This window comes from Xiphias gladius, chromosome 6 (assembly GCF_016859285.1).
Source record: "Xiphias gladius isolate SHS-SW01 ecotype Sanya breed wild chromosome 6, ASM1685928v1, whole genome shotgun sequence".
NCBI classification, from domain to species: Eukaryota; Metazoa; Chordata; class Actinopteri; order Istiophoriformes; family Xiphiidae; genus Xiphias; species Xiphias gladius.
In genome coordinates, this window is record NC_053405.1 from 12,794,119 (window position 1) to 12,814,391 (window position 20,273).

The 20,273-nt window shown below is 40.7% G+C and overlaps 2 protein-coding genes and 2 non-coding genes across 6 annotated transcripts; all 4 read left to right on the forward strand.

The window, feature by feature from the left end:
* Positions 1–1,449: 1,449 nt before the first annotated feature.
* Positions 1,450–5,066, forward strand: nppc (natriuretic peptide C). The gene is made up of 3 exons (XM_040129206.1): positions 1,450–1,657; positions 2,768–3,061; positions 4,643–5,066. Exons 1-2 carry the CDS (start codon positions 1,565–1,567, stop codon positions 3,038–3,040), a joined length of 366 nt encoding a protein of 121 aa, XP_039985140.1. The 5' UTR covers positions 1,450–1,564; the 3' UTR covers positions 3,041–3,061; positions 4,643–5,066.
* Positions 5,067–10,294: 5,228 nt separating this feature from the next.
* On the forward strand, positions 10,295–19,518 carry ncl (nucleolin). 3 transcript variants are annotated; one of them, XM_040129252.1, is made up of 16 exons: positions 10,295–10,488; positions 11,524–11,625; positions 11,740–11,863; positions 12,772–12,903; positions 13,306–13,542; positions 13,765–13,890; positions 14,494–14,580; positions 14,767–14,890; positions 15,704–15,840; positions 16,013–16,139; positions 16,370–16,506; positions 16,620–16,749; positions 17,240–17,382; positions 17,638–17,764; positions 18,172–18,449; positions 18,747–19,518. In XM_040129252.1, exons 1-16 carry the CDS (start codon positions 10,471–10,473, stop codon positions 18,809–18,811), a joined length of 2,094 nt encoding a protein of 697 aa, XP_039985186.1. In that variant the 5' UTR covers positions 10,295–10,470; the 3' UTR covers positions 18,812–19,518. The 3 variants fall into 3 exon arrangements, with proteins under 3 accessions (XP_039985186.1, XP_039985188.1, XP_039985187.1); XM_040129254.1 differs by having other exon boundaries at positions 13,309–13,542; XM_040129253.1 differs by having other exon boundaries at positions 10,296–10,488; positions 14,497–14,580.
* Positions 13,047–13,184, forward strand: LOC120791402. Its single transcript, XR_005707632.1, has one exon. It is a non-coding gene; the product is annotated as a small nucleolar RNA SNORA57 (small nucleolar RNA).
* On the forward strand, positions 14,924–15,061 carry LOC120791401. The gene has a single exon (XR_005707631.1). It is a non-coding gene; the product is annotated as a small nucleolar RNA SNORA57 (small nucleolar RNA).
* Positions 19,519–20,273: the final 755 nt, after the last annotated feature.

The following is a 20,273-nucleotide window of genomic DNA, read 5'->3' on the forward strand; positions in this document are numbered from 1 at the left end:
AGCCCCAAGCTAGAGATCAGTTGTTAAATCTCTTCAGGTTTTCAGCCTTTTGCAATAAAATAATCTTTTTCAGATAGTTATCTTAGCACCAAATTATTTATAGAAATATTTTTATACCGCCAGGCTTCGAAAGGTTCTTTTCAGACCTTTATGGTGCAGTAAAGACAGTAGGAATTGATGCTTCATATATTCTAGACTGACGCTGTAGGAATAGTTTTTTATTAATATAGGGTTGAAGTGTTTGTTTCTGTATAGGGCTATACCTCTATAACCTAATATAACTAGGTTATCAACCAAAGGAGTCTCAATCAACCCTCAGGTGGCAGGTGGCTGCCTGGACAGGGGCACACACACATCCGAGGCGACCACAGTCACAATGCTCATCACTGTTGAGGCTGTGCCTCAGGACGGCTTCAACTCTAGCATGTGTCTGCTGTGGTTACTGCGCGCAATGCGACGGGTCTCACTGCAATAAAAAAACAAAAACAAAACTACAAGGTATCTCCGAGATCCACAAAACCAGAAAATTCCCACATGAACTAATGTCATCCCCGTCAAGACGCTTTGATGTTTCCTTAATGAAGAGGCTCCTTGCTTAATGTGAATTATGTTTGTCGTATTAAGCACCAGATCCAGTTCACTATGAATGTACCAAGTCAGTTTTCCAGTTATCTCTTCGGGGCACAGGTACTTAAGTCCGATACTGGATATGCTGCAACACAAACCTCAACCCTATTTCGAACCCTACATCGAACCGCAAAAAAAAAAAAAAAGAAAAAAAAGAAAATCGTATTCTTTGACTAGTCATTCAGTTTCATGATGAGAGTTCAAATCTCACTTCTCTTTAATGTTGGGGCTATAATGAGATAAAGACATATCCGTTTAATTTCACTTGTTTCAGAGGTATCCAAGGAAGTGTTTAGATTAAGAAAGCCACACTTGATCATGGTGAATTCCTGGAACCTCTCTGAAAACAAGTTACATCATTTACTTCCAGTGGCACGGCTTGGGTTTTAACTAGTTCCATCAAGGAAATATGTTATTCTCCGTCGCTCAGTAGAATATATGACTTGTTAAGATGTTTCGCAGGGCAGGCGGCTGGCATCTCAAGTCGTTTCTCTGCCAAAGTCGCTCTTCGGCTCTTAACGCGCAGCCTTTGAAACCACCTTCGATTTCAGCTGCCGCGTCTCAGCCAGAGGTCTAAAAGTTAAAGAAGTGTGCAGTCTGATAGCCCATAGCTCGTATCTCGTTTCCTCCAAAGCCCCGATGACCGGACCTTGTATCATTTAATGAATCCCTGGCATGACGTGCGCAGAGGCAGGTAGAGAAAACAAGAAGTTGGCGAGGAAGGAGGACCATTACGCAGGTTGTCATGACATCACCATGGGCTGGCTATAAAGCGGTGGGGACTAATACAAAGAGTTAGAAGAGCACTTGAGGAGCTTTGGAGTAAAGGACGGACTGAAGCCTCTTACGTGAAACAGCTGACTGGCTGCGGTTGCCGACCCTCTTTCTGAACCCCAGCGCAGAGGAATCTCTTAAAGAACACACAACTTGTCAAAAAATGAACTTGTCGTACTTGGTAGCTTGTGGACTTATGGTCACCCTGCTTTCAGTGAGGATGGGGGCAAAACCTTTATCCCAGGCGCAGCAGAAGGTAAGAAGAAGTTACTTACACTCTTAATGCCTAAGAACTGAGGCTTCGCACTATTCCTTGATTGGAGCTGAATGCTGCTTCAGGGGTGAACAGCTGTTCTGTTCTCAGGCGCCCAAGACTGTTTGTTTTACGCATCGTATTTCATCACTTCAGTCGTGCCTAGCAATTCAGCGAAGGCAGTTTTTTCCACTCTCTGAATCTAAAACTTCCAAGCAATTTTTTTTTTTTTTTTCCCCTAGCACTTTACTTCTAAGGAGACGGCGTGTTTCATGATGGCTCACCCCGACAGACATCATCACCACCGTATTTTTGCGCCCCAGCATCATTTGTCAGTTTTCGCATTTACGCGCACATCGCAGTAATGTAAAAAACGCACTCCGAAGAAAAAAAAAGAGATTAAGGCCTTTAGGCGGAAGCCATTAAAACCAAAGAGGTTTTTAAAGCAATGAAAGGCAGGACTTTCCATAATGACGCTATTCAGGTACAACTTGGAATAAGTCTTTTCCGATTGTTTGCCAAAATTTTACTACAGCGAGCTGAACGTTTTGTGCGTAATTTGCCCCTAGAATCGACTGCACAACACCGACAGTTCAGAAATAAGTATTTGAGATGAGAATTTTAGTTATTAGCCTGCACGGCTAGAATTTAGGAAGACTGCGAGTTGATGCCTCAGCGTTCGGACCAGTGGAGCGCGCTACAGGCACCTGCCTTACATGACTCTCCACTTAGGGCAACAGCGATGTCTGAAGAGTCAGAGCGTGGATTTCCTCCGAGGTTTGAATCGAATAACTGCAGCATCGTGTCGAAATTTCGTTCTGGGTCAGACAGAACCACTATCAATCTCAGTTGGTCCTATAGTGCCGTGCGTAAATATGGCAAAAAAAAAAAAAAAAAAACATTAATTTTTTTTACCTCTTGGCCAATGCACATGGTGTTTGGAAGTATTTAAATATGAGGTTTTCCTCAATTCAAAATCAAACGCTATGCAAACGGCTGCTCTGCTCAAACAAGCACCAAGCCTGTATTTCAGTTTTATCACAAGCATATCTCTTTGCACAATGTATTTGCCTAAGGGAGATTTATTATTTATTTTCTCAATCTTTGTTCCAGTCTCTTAGAAGTTTGCTGGGCGAGGAGCTGGCGGAGTTTCTGGAGTCGGAGGAGAGGGAGAGGCGGCTAGATGCTGAGCGCTCGCGGATACGGTTACTGCGGGATTTACGCATGGACACCCGTGCCAGAGGGATGTGGGCTCGTCTCCTTAACGACCAACCCGCAACGAGGAAACACAAGTCGGGAAACAAGAAAGGGGGCTCCACGTCGCGGAGCGGCTGCTTCGGACACAAGATGGACAGGATAGGAACCATCAGCGGCATGGGTTGCTAGGGTTGGAGCAGGGCGGCGATGGTGAGTGGTCTTTCATATCACAGTCCCAATTCAGGCCTAGATAGATTCTCTGTAACCTGACATACTGATATATAAAGAGAGCCAGGATGGCAAAAAAGGAAGAGAAAATGGGAAGACAGAAGTAATTGGACGAATGAATGGTGGGAAAATGGGAAGGAGGAGAAAAGAAACAATCAGGGGAGCAATGAGTAGGAGGGATGGTGCAAAAGCATGGTAGGGCAGAAGAAACAATGATTGGATGATATAAGTAAAGAAAGAAGGAAAACTAAGTAGATGAATGCATTAAATTTAGGTTTTCAGTTTGTCAATGGTCATCTAAAGATTCCTTTTAGCCTGAAGATACAGATGGTGAAAGTGAGAGGGGAAAAAAAGCTGAAGCCATTGTCTGTGTTATCACAGGTCTGTAATGGGTCGAGTGTATAGATGCAGAAAAGGGACCAAGGGAAGGAAGGAACGGGGGGGGGGCTAGAAAGGAAGAAAAACAAAGAAAAGATGTTCAAGTTTGTCTTGATGTCATCTCAGCACACTATGTGCTTTGCATCCATTGTTTAGCCAGTTTAGGAAAAAAAAAATCAGGGCCTTAGTGGCATCAGTGTACAGTTTAGCAAGTGGAGAGTGATGACCATGCTTGGCTGTATTCTGTCATGTGAATAATTCACAGTCTGCGTCAAAAGTTGATTTGATGGAAGAAGTCACATTAAGCACAATACATTCAACCAAATGTCATTAACCTCAGCTGTCCGACTGACTCTGCAGTATCAGAAGAGTTGATACTCGAGTTTCTGTTAAGCTGCATAACGGGGGGGGGGAGCAGCAATGTTCCCCTCCTCGGACAGGAATCCCTGAAAAAAAGCTGGGAAAGCCCACTCAGACTGATGCACTCTGATGTGTGGGAAACAGTCCACTCGGTATTTAGGAAGTCCGCTCTTGTATTTATGCACATCATCGTGAATGGTCCCATCTGCCTCATATAGAAAACAAGAAGGATATATCAAGTTTAAGAAAAAAAGAGGACCGGAAGAGATGGAGGAAGGAACACACATTTATACTCACACTTGAAAACACAGCACCCTGTGGTGGCCGGGACCTTTCCGGGAACCCCATTCATTTTACCCAAGTTTTTTTTGACAAAAACAACACAGGGGCTGTGGTAGTGAAGAAAGTAATGAAGGAGCTAGGTGACACACAACTAGTCCTAACATTTGAAGACTTTTCCTGGTTGTGTCAAACTGGGAAATCCTGATGGGGGAGTGTGATTTTTATGACTAACTTTTATGAGTGTGCGTGTTTTCATCAGTTGACACCCAGTTTCCTCCCCATGGGCTGCAGCTTATCAAAAATGTGAAAGCCTGTGTTAGACGCGGGTTTGTCAGAGGTGGAGTGGTTAGGTCCGGAGTCATGAGGAGCATTAGAACTGAGGATGAGACTCACAAGTAAATTTGGAGATTCCTAGAATGATAACAGGCTAATGAGTAGGCATTAGATCAAAACTGCAAAATCACAGAATAAACAAACGCGTTTATTATATTTTTCTGAACGCTCAGTCTGACCTTACTTCTCCTTTTTACTCTCTTTCTCTAGATCTCTGGACGATGGGTTTGGACAACAAACGGTTCAGTTTGTTCTCAACTGAAGGGGGAAAAAAAAAAAGAGAAAAACTCACCAAGTGACAGATTTTCGGTACGAAAGTCACCATGACCAGCATAAACAAAGACTGAAATGACAATGCTACAAAACCCTCATATAAATATATATATATATAATAAATATACAGGTATATATACATATATACATATATGTATACCATACAAAATGGTCAACAGATACAAACACAGATGTATACGACAAGATGGCGGGAAAAGGTGTAAAAACTACAAACTGCAAAGCTGTATATTGTTGCTGCTGCTGTACATTCATGTACTTCATCTTCCCCTGCATAAATGTATTTATGTTTAAAAAAAAAACTATTTATATGTTTATAAAAAAAGAGATATTTATAAATATGAGTTCTATTTATGTAACATTTTGAAAATGGACGCAAACTGCAGGTCAATTCTGTTTGTAACTTTTTTCTTTTGTCTCAAATAGCTGTAAATGTTTTAAAAAATGATAAAAAGAACATTCCATGTGCACTTACCTGTCATTTCTCAGGGTTTTATGTTTCAATGACAGCGGCAAATTCTGGTAACTGAATCTGCACGGTTTTCGGGTGAAGAGATGGTATCCGGATTAGCTTGTCATGCGCTAAGGAAAAAGCTGCCTTGTTTTCAGCTTGACCAGCATTCATTTCTATGCAGTTCAGATTTTGAAAAGATTTCGTCAGGGAGAGTGAATAAAAGTCTCTGCACCAAGAGGGGTACACCTAACAGTAAAACTGCCAACCTGAGGAATGGCATCTACTGTATGGAATAGGCGTGTTCATATGCCATAATCAGAGTTCATTTTTCTGGATAAGGCTAAGTTGGAGAATTCAGATATTTTTTTCTGCCTTTGACCCGGACCTCAGAGAGTTGGAGCTGCACAGTTGTTGCAGAGCAACGGTTTAAGCTTCTTTAATCAACATAAGGTACCATACACACAAGGTTTCAAGCCACTTTGGAAATAAATTACTCAGCCTACTGAGCTATTCACGGACTAACAATACAAAGAAACTGGAGATATAAAGGTTTGCCATTACATTTTATAGTCACACGGTGACATCGAGTGAACTAGACCGAGAGCAACAGTATAATAAAGCTTGACTTCCAAATTACCAATCATCTAGTAGTAAGGAACTCAGTAGGCCAGAGTCTCAAAAGCCGACATGCTCATGAAGTTCTTTTGATCCAGAAGAAGAAGCGGAAGAGACGAGGAGATTCTGTAGGCAGTGAGTTTTCAGGTTTTGTTGCAGTGGCTCTTGGAACTTGGGTCCAAGTCAAGCCGTTTAACTTCCACGGCTTTTAATTTTATGACAATGGTATAATAATGCACACTTTTATTAATATGGAATTTATCTAAATGCCAAGTTTCCAAAGTGAAAGGCATAAAATGAAACACCATCTAGAAACTAATAAAAAAATATTACATTTGTAAAGGTTGGTAATAATAATCAGTTGGTGACTATTTCCAAAACTAATTAATTTTGTCCCTTGTGCTGAGGAACACAAAGGAAAATCTTCATAATATTGCAGCAGTGATTCTTTATCCACAGGGTTTTATATATGAAACTGCAATTTATTATGATTAGCACGTCTCTCTCTTGTTAGGGGTCACTGACAAACAAGACACGAGAAGCCATTTTATGTAATGTGGGAGTCTCAAATTTATCGAACTTAAACACACACACCACATACAAGCACGTGATGTTGTATTAATCGAAAAGAACAAAAATAGAGCTGAAATTGCTCAGTACAGACTGGTTATCTGACTGTGACAATCGAAGCTAAGTGCTACATTTATATTGAAAAACACGAAGGCAACACACACACACACACACACACACACAACACACACACACACACAGCTCATCTAGTCAGTCAAAAAAAACAGAGAAAAGAAAGGAAGCAATGTGGGCAATCATGACAAGACCTGTCAAACATGGATACAAGCATTTCACAAGCTGAAGCCCACCGACAGAGAAGGGCATACACTGAACAGGATAGTTGCTAAAAATATACCCAACAGCACTAACTCAGCACCACTGCTCCACGTTCTGAGCTTTGTTAAACGGATAACTGTTGAATTCATAAAAGGTTTGCACCAAAAGCCAGTGTACACAGTTAAATAACCTTGTCAGGGAGTCTCTTAGGAGCTATAAAGTCTCTAATGTCTCTTAGGAGCTAGGAAGTCTGACGGTTGCTCTGAATGGTTACATAACGGAAGGTATATGGGCAAAATGTTATAGGACTGGTTTCTCCCAATGTTTCCTCGGCCACTGAAGCCACAACAAAACCCTCTTTGGTGAGATTTTTAAGACCCTTCTTTCAATGCTGAAGCATCTTTAGCCATAAATTTTTTAATTTTGCCATCAAAAATCACTTTTAAAACAAACTTCTTCAGTTTTCCAAAACTATGATTCTCTTTCTATCATTGCCTTTTTAAAAATACCCCAGATTATTCTGAACCATGTTTTTAAAGAAATTAGGGCTGCATTGTTTTATAAAATGTACCTTAAACAAATTTGATGTTGTCAGTTTATTATGTCTGAACCCTAATAGCAAGTTCGTGGGCTGAGCGTGCAGATAGTTCAAATTCCTTTATAACTCGCAGAACTAAAGATATTCCTTCTTGAAAAAGAAAATTTCCCTGTATCGCGAAGTCTAGGAGAGAGAATGAAAGTGCTCTAAAGACAATAGGTTGATCTACTCCTCATTGCCTACTTTGAGATGTTTATGTGTTTCTGTTATCTTGGCCACCCCACCTGCCAGCCGGAAATGAAGATACGTTGACTGGCTGCTGTTCTTTTTGGAATTTCTAGAACTACTGCAGTAAATAAACACATAACGGCAGATTTGTTTCAAGTATTTGGCTCTATTAGTAAGGTTGCGGACACTGGCACAAAATATCGACATTTTAAGAAACATTCCCAAGGATTTACCTGTGTATCTATATCTTACCCAGAAATAAATGTGTATTTTCCTGTGATAAAGGAAATCCCTTCTGACCTAAAATCCCTCGATGCCTCTATTTCCCTCTATGTGCTTTCTATTCATTGGATTCGCTCAATTTAATCCATCCCTGAAAACAGCAGTGAATAGCAGGTGCAGACAGGGTGGGTAGAAGGGAATTTGAGGAGGAGAATTGCGTTGTTCGTCTTGGAAATTCAGCATTGTTCATTTGAGAGACAGCAAGAACACAGTAATTAAACGCATGAAGGCGACGGGACTCCGAGAACAGATGCTGTGTCGCATAGCCAGGAGGAATACAACTCACATACCGAAAACGGGGATTAATTTTCATATCAAGTAAAAACACTGAAATGTAAGGGAATTGAAATGCTGGAACACACTGCTGCTGTTGCTGTAACTCTGTAAATATGTGACTTTCCAATACTGCTTGCTGCAACAACCAATCAAATTTCCCCATAAGGATCATAGTTTCTTCTAATCACCCAATCTACGATGAGATTGTTTTACTCAGGTATTTCTCTTAGAAAAATACCATACCCTGTGTGTGTGTGTGTGTGTGTGTCATTATGTAAAGAAAGGTTCAATCCACAGCTTATTGTAAATAGTTACTTATTTAATAATTTGCATTGAAACAGCGGACAAAAGACGAGGAAATTAAGTAGCGATAAGGACTAAAATGTTGTGAAGACATTGTGAGGAATGCATGTTCTCGTATGCATGAGCATAGGAGAGTAGATGCATGTAGTGCTGAGAAGCATCTTCGCCAGAAGGTTGGACAGACCTTTTTCACAGCAGATGTTTTGACTTGTCATTGAACACAGATGTAAGTAATAACATCGATGATGGCTCTGCTCTGTTTGTATGTCCCAGCAAACCACGTCAGCGAGCAAGAAGGCACAACATCAGGGTCCCAAAAAGTGAAAGCATAAACGTTTTATGGTATTCATTTTGCCTGTGCTTATCATCCTATCACAGAGTGAAAAATCATTACAAAGAGACAATGATATTATATTTTTAACATAATTGAGTTAAACTAATTCTACACATGCTTTAATGGTGAATTAGTACACACCTGTTCTCTTTTGGAGGAACTCCCATACCATCAGTTCATGACCAGTAATTTCAACTTGTTTTCATGGCACAAAACTCTATATATATACGAACTTTATTATCATCATTGTCCTACATTATAAATTGGTGGCAGGCTTATCTCGCTGTGGGACTCCAGTAATATATACAATTAAAGAGATGTGTTGGTGGGGATGGAAGGGTTTTCTCTACCCAGTGCTTTGTGAAATAAGTGAGGGATGTAAAATGCAATGCTGCCTCTGTGTGGTGTTGAGGATTAATTACTCAAATAAGCTGCTTATGTCCCCTGGGAATCAACTGGCTGACTGGAGTACTTCATACCTTGTACACATAAACACACACATAGATAGATAGATAAATAGATAGATAGATAGATAGATAGATAGACAGCCAGATAGATAGATAGATAGATAGATAGATAAATAGATAGATAGATAGATAGATAGATAAATAGATGGCCAAATAAAATATGAAATGGTCTGATGATCATGATTCAACCAGTCAGTTGTCTGTCAGTGAGCCCAGACATATGACACAAAACCCATTACCTTATCTTTGTGCACTTTGTTTAATCAATGATGGAAGAATATCTCATAATATTTTGCTGGAGTAAAAGTACTGATACTATAAAGTTAAAGTCCTGCATTTGAATTTTACTAAAGCACAAGTATAGAAGTATTATTAGCAAAATTGACTTAAAAGTAAAAATACTCATTATGAGCAAAGGCCTTTGACAGTATTATGTTCTTATATTATTTCAGAATGTGTTACTGGTGCCTTAATGTAAATGTGTATTTTATTGTTGTAGGTGGAAGTATATTTTATCTAGTTTATACTGTTTAGTAGTTTCGACTAAACATGAACAATGTGATATATTTTATGACGATATGGAACATATGTATTTGCAAAATAACTGGTAACTTTATGGCAAATGAATGTTGAAAAAAACAGCAAATAGTTCAGTGTCTTCCTCATAGAATTATAAGTATACAGCAGCACAAAATGGAAGTACTGGAATAAAATAGCACCTCAAATTCGTTAAGTACTTGATTAAGTGTACTTAGCGACGTTATACCACTGCTGTATCCTGTTTATCGTGGTATTTCCGCTAATATTGCATCTGGTAGCGCAGCGCTCCGCATGGTAGGCAACACGTGCGGTAGATGGTTGCTGGCAGCTGGCCCCGACCACGTGGTTCATATAAACAGCTGCATGGGACATAAAGACGCTACGTACTACAAATGCGAGTGTAACGTCTATGAAAATGTCTTTATTTAAGGTTAAACGTCGATCATTATCACATTAATTTAGACTATTTCTTGTTCAATTCTTTTTTTTTTAAGGAGTAAAACGATATTTCACAGGAGCATCGGCAATAATACAGTACCTTATGTATTCCATGTACGCGTCCATAAGCGTAGTTAACAATTAATCGGTTGTCTATTGGGCAGTAATAAGCCCACGTCGCTCGACTGAGGAGGCGAGGCACGGGCACGATGCAAATACCCAAACTTGTGATTGGTCGGCGCAGTCATGTGGGCGGGTCGGCGTGAGCGCGCAGAGCCGGAGAGTAAGGAGCGCGTCTTAGACTCGTCTGTCTTTCCTGTCCAATGTCCCACCGAGTCGGCCGAGCCACGTGCATGCGTTAGCCGTTTCGTTACTTGTCTCCAAACGTCCAGTTCATCGTGTTTCGCCGAAACACACGACAACACCATGGTGAAGTTAGCAAAGGTAAGACATAAAACGACGTCCGTTTTACCGTGAGAGCGCGTGCGTTCGTGGTAGAAATTAAGCTGTGTTTCTGCGTGAGGCCTTCGCGGAGAAAGTTACTGCGTTTGTGGGAAGAGCGGAGAAACTGACACCGGCGGAAAATGTCGCCTCACGTCCTGCGACTCGTGCTTGCTGTTATTTAATTGCACCGTTTCTGTAAGAGTCTGCTTGGTCGAATCTGTATGGGGAAACTGCACTCTCACTAAACCTTTTCTTCTCGGTCGAGATCAGCCATGTTTGTGCTTTCCTGATGGTTTTCTGGCCTGCTAAGGCTAATCGACCACTCAAGATGGCAATCATGCGCGTTCTCGATTTTTAAGCACGGAATTTGGAGATCCATAGAAAAGAGGGTTAATTAAACGAATTAATTTTAACAATTTGTAGATAACTGCTGGAAGGCCGGGAGGGTTTATATTATACTAAGTAACATTTAGTTGGTTTACTGTTAGCATTAGCACGGTGGTTAGCAGTATAAATGCAGAGCTGAGTCTTATTTCCTTCGAGATGTTAGCTTACTAATTATGGTTGCCCGTGTTTTTAACGGGCGTCAGTGGTTTGAATCAGAACCCATTGACCTTCTTTCTGATGTCGTCGTGTGTTTTATAAGGTCGTCTGCAAACGGTAAAATTAGCCAACATGCTAGCTTCCCCACCTCCCGAGCTCCACGTGGGGTGTGCGCCTGATCTGAGTGACACACGAGGTGAAAAATCAAACTCGGATAACCATCGGGACACCGATCTCACTAAACCTGGCTCATGAGTAACCCGTGTAAATGTTTGGCAGAATGATTACAATTTTAATTTTTGTGGAGGGTTTTGGTGTTCTTCCCTTTTAAAGTACCACATGGTGTGACCCCCCCCCCCCCAAAAGCAAACAATCTGAAGCAGAATGCCTGGAGTACCATATCTCTAGATTTTGTAGCTAAACTTGTGCTTTGACAAGTGCAAGCATAATTTTATGAAATTAACTCTGAATAATTTATCCCTCTTCTTGCAGGCAGCAAATAAGCAAGCAACTCAGAAGAAAAAGGCCCCCCCACCCCCTAAAGAAGTGGAGGAGGAATCTAGTGAAGAAGAAAGCAGTGATGAGGAAGAAGAGGTACAAAATATTTGAGTTTATCATAGTTATTAAGATTTTGTGGGTATTTCTGCACATCTGAAGTAACTTAAAAAGTCAATAATGTGTTGTTTTTTTAATATTAATTTATTACAGACTCCTCCACCTAAAGTGGTGAAGAAAGCCACGCCAGCTAAAGCCACCCCAGTTGTTAAAAATGGCACTGCTGCCAAAAAAGCAGAAAGTGAAGATGATGATGATGACGAGGATGAGGATTCTGGTAAGCAGTGAAATTGGAGACACATACTTTGATTTGGATGCAATAGCGAAAAATGTGGGTTTTTTTTTTTTTTTTTTTTAAATCTTTTTCAAATGTCACATGATCATCAAATGAGTTTCATATCACGTAAGTGAAACTATAGGATTTGTGCTCAGTGCTGCCATATCTGCTGGTGTGATTCTGAGAATCTGAGTCAGCTGAAATGTAGCATTGCATTCATGAGGCTACCTCTGAATATGAAAGCTTTATCCACTCTAAATAATTAAATATACACTCCGTTGGTCCACTTCCTCAGATATTTCAAATAAACTGTCATTATTTCATTGTAAAAATGCAATATTAATTCCTGTAGAAAAATATATAGATTGCACAAGTATAAAGAATGTTGATGTATTAGCATCACTTATATTTAATGTTGACTGCTCGTTACAACATCATGTTAAAGTGCACAAGGAAGAATGACTGAGTTCCACACAGTGGGATGTACATTAAAGTCCTGAATTTGACATTTGGTCTTTATCTAGAAAACAAGTGGGGTCAGTGCATCTCTTGCGGGAAACTCGGCAACTGGGTTTACAGGATTTATACCTGATTGTTGCCCTTAATGTTAGACACTGGTCTGCAGCTGTAGTTTTGTACACAGTTGCTAAACCTGAGATAATCACAATCTAAACCTCCATCTTATTGTATATTTTCTAAACCTTTAATACTATAAAGGCACATTCCCACCCTTTCACACTTAAATCGAGTAGCCTAAGACCGATATTCAATGAAAGTATGCAGAAGGGACACAGTGAGGTCAGACAACATATTTTGCATATTCTCGCTGACCACAAATGTGTATTTATCCTACATCTTCAATTGAATATAAAAGTTTGTAATTGAGTGCTCTATCACTCAATCTACAGAGGAGGAGTCTGAAGAGGAGGCCCCCCCACCAAAGAAGACCCCTGCAAAAGCAACAGCAGCTAAATCCACACCAGCCAAGGCAGCCCCTGCAAAGGCTGAGGAGTCAGATGATGATGAGGATGATGATGATGGTAAGATGTTGTAAAACTGGTTAATATTTACTTTAACAACTTGAAAGATTTTAGTATTAACCTAGTCTTTGTGTTGTATAGTAGAAATAGATTAAATCATTTCAACTCAAATTTTTGCATCCTAAGTTAAAATGACCGCATACCCTCCATTTCTTGGCATACTTGTGGTGGTGAAGTACACATGTGTGTTATGTACGGAGGAAAAGTGAATGCAGTGCTATGTCTTCGGTACCGGTGTGTTGCATCGTCTGCCGGTTCTATCCTCAATCGCTGTGACATTCATGCCTTTAATGGCATTTGGTGGAGTCTAAAGAGGTTTTACTTCTGCTGATTTTTCTCAATGATGAAATACCATGCGGTTTTTGCTAAAACTCATGTTGTTAATGTGCGTATTGTGTCCAGATGAGTCCGAAGAAGAGGCCCCACCACCCAAAAAAGCAGCCAAGCCTGCTGCCAAGCTTGCTGCCAAGCCCCCAGTGAAGGCCCAACCTGCAAAGGAGTCCTCTGATGATGACGACGAAGATTCAGAAGAAGAGGCCCCAGCTCCCAAGAAGGCTACCCCAGCTAAGCCAGCTGCCAAACAAGCTGCAAAGGCCCAGCCTGCTAAAGAGGCATCTGACGATGACGATGATGAAGATGGTTAGACTGAGCCTTTGATTTTTTTTTTTAAATTTGTGATAAGTCAGTGTGGAGTTGCTGGCTTTGAAACCACAGTAATAGCTGTATGATGATCAACAAGGGACTTAATACTGATCATGTATGATGTCACCTTTTTATATGTCTGATGCAGGTCGTCATAGGTTTGAATTAGGTCACAATGACCATCTTGAGAGAATTCTTGACAATGTGTCTGCTTTTCAGACTCTGAAGAGGAGATGGACACCACTCCTGCTCCACCAGCCACAAAGGCAAAGAAAGCAGGCATGGTCAAGGCTAAGGAGGAGTCAGAGGAGGAGGACGACGATGAAGATGATGACGATCAAGAGGGTGAGTTTTGATGATAGAAAAATTGAATATGGGTCACTTGCAAAACTTGCTAAGTCAAGCTAACAGTTAAATATTTTTCAGACGTGCCATACGTCAGTGTCAAGTAGATTTCAAATCATTTGTTTAAAGGCGCATTTTAAATACTCATCCGTGTTCCATTTTTGAATTTAAAAAAATTAGAAAGTCCATATGTGAGAAGCAGAAATTGCATTTAAAATGTGACTGACGTAGGATCTGTTGATGGCAAATGGAAACAGGTTTTTAGAATAAAAAAAAATTAATATATTTATGCTACTTCTACATTGGTGTGTCACTGCCCCCCATCCCACCGCTGAATGACTCCTGAGTGAAGAATATTGAAAAACAATATAAAGGGCAAATGACAAATGCTACATGAATAGATGCATTCAATCAATCAGTGCACATATTTTAGGCACTTTACACTGTGTGTTCTAAAATGAGACCAACATAGATGCATGACACATGAAGCATAGTTATGGTAAAAGCCTTCATTCCCAAAGTGTCAACACAATTTGTTTGTTCCAGACATTCTTTTGCTGGATGGCTATCTTTGAATGAAATTATGCAAAACTCTTGTCTCAGCAGAAGCGCCAGTGACCCCTGGAAAGAGGAAGGCAGAGAGCAAGAAGGACACACCTCCGGCAAAAAAGGCAAAGTCAGAAGGCGAAGGTAAGAATAACTGCACTGGCCCCATCAATCAAATGTCAGTGTTTTATTATGATGATAAACAAGGGACTTAATACTGATGTGTGATGTCACCTTATTATTCTGAATCTGTATGATACCATTGATACAATTGATAGAATTTGACACACACAATAAAACTCAGTGGATCTTTACTCTCCCATTTGCCAGGGTTCTGTCTGTTCGTTGGAAACTTGAACTCCAACAAAGACTTTGAAGAAATCAAATCATCCCTGAGGAAATTCTTCACAAAGAACAGCCTTGAGGTTGCTGATGTCCGGTTAGGAGGATCCAAGTAAGCAATTATTTTAAAAAACTACATAAATACCCTCCATTTCTTGGCATACATGTGGTTGTTAAGTACTCATGTGTGTTATGTACGGAGGAAAAGCGAATATAGCGCTATGTCTTCGGTACCGGTGTGTGGCATCGTCTGCTGGTTCTATCCTCAATCGCTATGACACTCATGCCTTTCAATGATATTTTCTGGAGTCAAGAGGTTTTGCCTCTGCGCATTTTCTCAGAAATGACAGTCCATGCAGTTTTTTGTTGAAACTCATGTTTTTAATGTGTGAGCATAGATACTCGAGCTTCCTTGTACAGACCAAGGGTATGGGTAGGGTATGGACAGAAATGGCATTGGAAAACTATTTAGGGTGTATCAGTCAAACTTTGTCTCTCCCGGTATCAATTCCAATACCTAAACCCAAGATTTTGTCAAATACAGGTACAGATCCAGTGCCATTGTTAGTAAGTGTGGATCTGTTACTTTTTATTGCTGTTCTTTTAAAGTAGGTCAGTATCTGCATTGTCTGCCGTAGGCTCTGAAGTCATCCAGGAAATTTAGATGCAGATACGGTTCATTTACATAAAAAATAAGTTTTAATACTTCAAATACATTCAAAGTAAAAAAAAATTGGCTGGTACATTCTGATATTTTCTGTCAATTCATGTTGAAGACTAAATGAAACCAACCAAAATGGAGAAAAGCTCTGCAGATGATGCCCAAGTCAGTGCTTTTGAAACTCTTCTTTAAGCAGGTTCTTGGGGTTTTTTTTCTCTTTTTAAGCCAAATGTCTAATTGTTCCTCCCTGATGTGCCTCGGCAGGAAATTTGGCTATGTGGACTTTGCATCTGAGGAGGACATGCAAAAGGCACTGGAGCTCAATGGCAAAAAGGTCATGGGTCAGGAGCTGAAGTTGGACAAGGCCCGTAGCAAAGACAGCTCACAGGAGGGCAAGAAAGGTAAATGACTCCATCAAACTTCCTGTGCACATCTGGAATTTAAAAAAATAAAATAAAATAATAATAGAGCTGGTGCTTTTCCAACCCGTCAGCTTTGGCCTTTATAAAAATGTCCCAGAATATTGAAAAGTTAGTCCCAATACCCACGCTGACATTGACATTTGTCCCACAGAGAGGGATGCCCGGACACTGTTTGTAAAAAACCTTCCCTTCTCTGCGACGGCTGATGACCTGAGGGAAGTCTTTGAAGATGCGGTTGATGTCAGGTTACCTCCAGGCCAGAATGGTTCTAACAGGGGGTAAGGACAAGCCAGCATGTGTAACTTTTTACTTTTTGTAGTCCAGATGACACCACTAAGGGGAAGTATGACAAAACACAAGAAAGCTCCATGTGAGTCCTACAAGCTAACCTTATGAGAATCCTAGACTGTGTAGGAAACTGATTTATCTTGAGGCTATAGGTTGTGGGAAATCAGTTGTCCACCAGTGTGTTGTTCTAGACAAGTAATCTTCCCTTCTCCGTTGACAGCATTGCCTACATAGAGTTTAAAACTGAGGCTGAAGCAGAGAAAATGCTGGAAGAGGCCCAGGGAGCTGACGTACAGGGGAGGTCCATCATGATTGATTATGTTGGAGAAAAGAGTCAGAAAGGCGCAAGGGTGGCAGGTAAAGATCTTCAAGACGGTCAAATATTAATCTGGTCCAGGATAAGAGAGGATATAAAATGGTCAGTCATCTTCATAATTGTCTCACTAGTCTCCTTCCTTCTCTGCCTGTAGCGACAGGAGGAGCCAGTAAAACACTGGTGGTGAATAATCTCGCTTTCAGTGCCACAGAGGAAGTCTTACAATCCACATTCGAGAAGGCTGTGTCCATAAGGATTCCACAGAAAGATGGCAGAGCCAAAGGGTAAGTATCTGCGTGGCATATAGCAACTGTATTGAGTGGTAAAGCATTCTAAGTCCAAGGATGACTTTCTATCCTCTTGTGGATATTTAAAGACAATTGGATTTTCATCTGTTAAACTGAACATTAAATCTCAAACTGCTACACCTTCTCATGAGCTCCTCTTAATCTCACCCATGATTCTGTATGGATTCGCACGAGAAGCAGAGCCAATACACAGGTAGTACAAGCTTGGCGAACTCTCATACGGGTGTCGCCGATGTCTGCTGTGAAACAACTAGAAAGGTCTAATTTAGGAGTCATTTGACAATGGCATTAGATCAGTAAGGGATATTGTACTTGCGTGTTTTTGAGCAGGAAAGGAATATCATCTGCTTTGGTAAACAAATTAAGACAAAGTTCTACTGTGGTTAAACTTTTTTCCAAGCAATTTTTTTTTTTCTTTCAGATGACTGTGTTCACCCTTTCCTAATGTTATGCATCTTTCCTTTAGTTTTGCTTTTGTAGAGTTTGAGAGCACAGATGATGCTAAGGAAGCCCTGGAGAACCTCAACAACACAGACATCGAAGGCCGCTCGGTCCGACTGGAGTACAGCCAGAACAGCGGTGGCAGAGATGGGGGAAGAGGAAACTCAGGTAGGTCTTCAAATTGGACCGATGTGAAACTGAACAGTGGTCTGTTTGAATAATATCTCAAATTCACTTGGCCAGATTTGATGAAAACTTGACCTCCTGAAATTCAGTGATGATTCAAAGATAGTCAAGTCCTGATCTGGTCTGTTTATGAGACTTAAGCTTATTGAAGTATTTGTCTGAATACAATTTCTGTTGGATAAGATCAAATTGAGCCATGAAAGTTGTAGATTTTAATGATAGCTTCTCTTCGCCCAGGTCCAACAAAAACCCTCTTTGTCAAGGGTCTCTCTGAGGACACGACAGATCACACCCTTAAAGATGCGTTTGATGGCGCCGTAGCAGCCAGGATAGTCACAGACAGAGACACAGGCTCATCAAAAGGGTAAGTCTGGAGAGTTGGAAATCTTCCCCCTGGCTGCTCATGCTTCTCGTGAGCACCGCTCTGTCCACTAGCGACAGTGTACGTATTCGCATGAGAAGTAGAGCAAACTCAGTTAAACGAGCAGCTATCTTAGTGGCAGTTGCCCATGTCTGATGTGAAACAAAGCAACACAATATGACTGATGTGGAACTTAAAGTATTGTGACAGGCAATCTTATTTTCTTATGTCAAGGGTTTAATCAGTTTTCCAATTTGATCTGATTATTTAAACCAATCAGTTTTTAAATGTTATTTTTAGCTGCAGGACACAGCACTATTATAGTAGGAATGGCTGTTTTTGGTGACTGAAATCAAAAGTTTCCACATTACTTTTGATGAAAGATAAGTAAGCCCTCTTTTGCCCTGCAGCTTTGGCTTCGTGGACTTCGACAATGAGGAGGACTGCAAGGCAGCCAAGGAGGCCATGGAGGACGGTGAGATCGATGGTAGCAAGGTGACCCTGGACTATGCCAAGCCCAAGGGTGAAGGTGGCTTCCGTGGAGGACGAGGCGGTGGCGGATTTGGCGGCCGTGGTGGGGGCAGAGGAGGTCGTGGCGGATTTGGCGGTCGCGGCGGTGGTGGTAGAGGAGGAGGAAGGGGAGGCCCTCGTGGAGGTGGACGTGGAGGCGGACGTGGTGGCTTTGGAGGTAAAGGAGATTGTTGTTGTATTTTAGGATGCAAATGCATTAGAAGTTAGCAAATTTTCACCACAAAGCAGTGGCTAAAGTGGTGAAATAAAAGGTTAGATCTGTAAGCAGGAAGTGTTTTTTAGAACAAAATGATCAAAACACAGCTGTCAATACCAATGCAAAAGTTAAGAGGCTAATAGCAGCTAACTTTACTGCATGTTCATGACATCAGACTTGGATATAATTTTGCACAGAAAAGCAAATCTTGCCCTTCTGGGATAAAGCATAACTGAGTTGCCTTTGTTTTCATTTTAGGTGGAAGAGGTGGCGGTGGATTTGGAGCCAAACCCCAGGGGAAGAAAATCAAGTTTGATGACTAAATCCTTAGTCTGTTTTACTTTTTGAATGGACTCTGGTTTCATCAATCTTCAGAGCTTTTGGACATTCCAGAAAGCGTCACTGATATATATTTAACTGTTAACGGGCATTTTAGCCCTTTATTTAGATCCCTCAACCTTCCCGTTCCTTGTGTGCCAGAATGGTACTTTTGACCTTCTCAGCTCAAGTACTACATGTGAGTACTGAATGTCCCAAATGCAAACCTGCACCCCTTGCCCTCATTAGCTTACTTGCTTTTCCGAAGGAGTAAAATGGAATGGGTCTGGCAAACAAGTTTGCTGTGAAAAATATGCGCGTCTTTGTCAGATACATTGTGTAAATTTAAACAGTTTGTATGATTTCATTTTACCTTTTGTAAAAAAAAGCAAAAAAAAATAATACACTTGTATCCATAAATGTTTTTTTTTGTTTTTATTTTGTTTGTCATTTAGTTTGCTTTAGATGCCAAGTTTTACTGTAATGTGCAAAGCATATTTTGATAGATTTGAGAGTTGGATGTGAAGAATATGGCAAAGATGTTCATGTTTGTTTGGTGGGGCACAGTCAGTGTCTGAGTCACAGCGGATGAATGACCTTATCAATGTAACATAAAATATTTGTAGTGCATTGACTAATTTTTTTTTTCCCATCTGAGAATCTCAAGATTTTCATGTGATTGAATAAAACCTTGTCGGTGGTGATTTTTAAACTTCTGTCCTCATTGCACTCATCAATCTGAAGCATTGAATTTTGAGCAGGGGCCCACAGGTTTGAAATATTCTTGAATATAAAAGTTTCAGTCACTGTTGAACAGTTTACAAGTCTGGTACATTGACTCTCAGTTGCTACTTTAACACTTCTCAGTGCATACAATGCAATAAAGCATCCTTGCAAAAAATTCTTCCTTTGTGAAGCTTGTCAGTTGAGTCAGCTCTAGTCATTATGGAGGCTTTCATGTTGAAAGTTGTGTCTATAATAATGGCCAACCCAGGTGACATAAATGGGAATTGACAGATTATAAAAAAGATGAACACATAAGCAAATGATGGGGTCTACAAGTAGCAGTGACGATTGAAATGTGCCTGATCTATCTTTTGGTGGGATTTATAGAATTTCTGCATCACTTAGATCAACTGAAAATAGCTGATGGGTGGCAAACTGTTTTTCCACTAGGTGGCAGTCTCCATCAGGTAGCCTTTTTGTCGGACACCTCAGACAATGGCCACGATGGGGAACTGCATACTTAGTATTTGCTGCGCAGACGATGCTACATGAGGTAAGATAAGCGTAGTGCCAGGTGCTCTGACTGCTATAGAGTCTTGCATATCATGCTTCCATTACAAAGCAAAACTGCACATCTCCAACGGCTGCTTCGGGCTGTTCACAAAACTCAGTCTTTAAAGGTTTGAAAATGTTCTCATTGAGCTGTGTCACTGGAAATTCTCTTTCACAAACCTTTTGAGC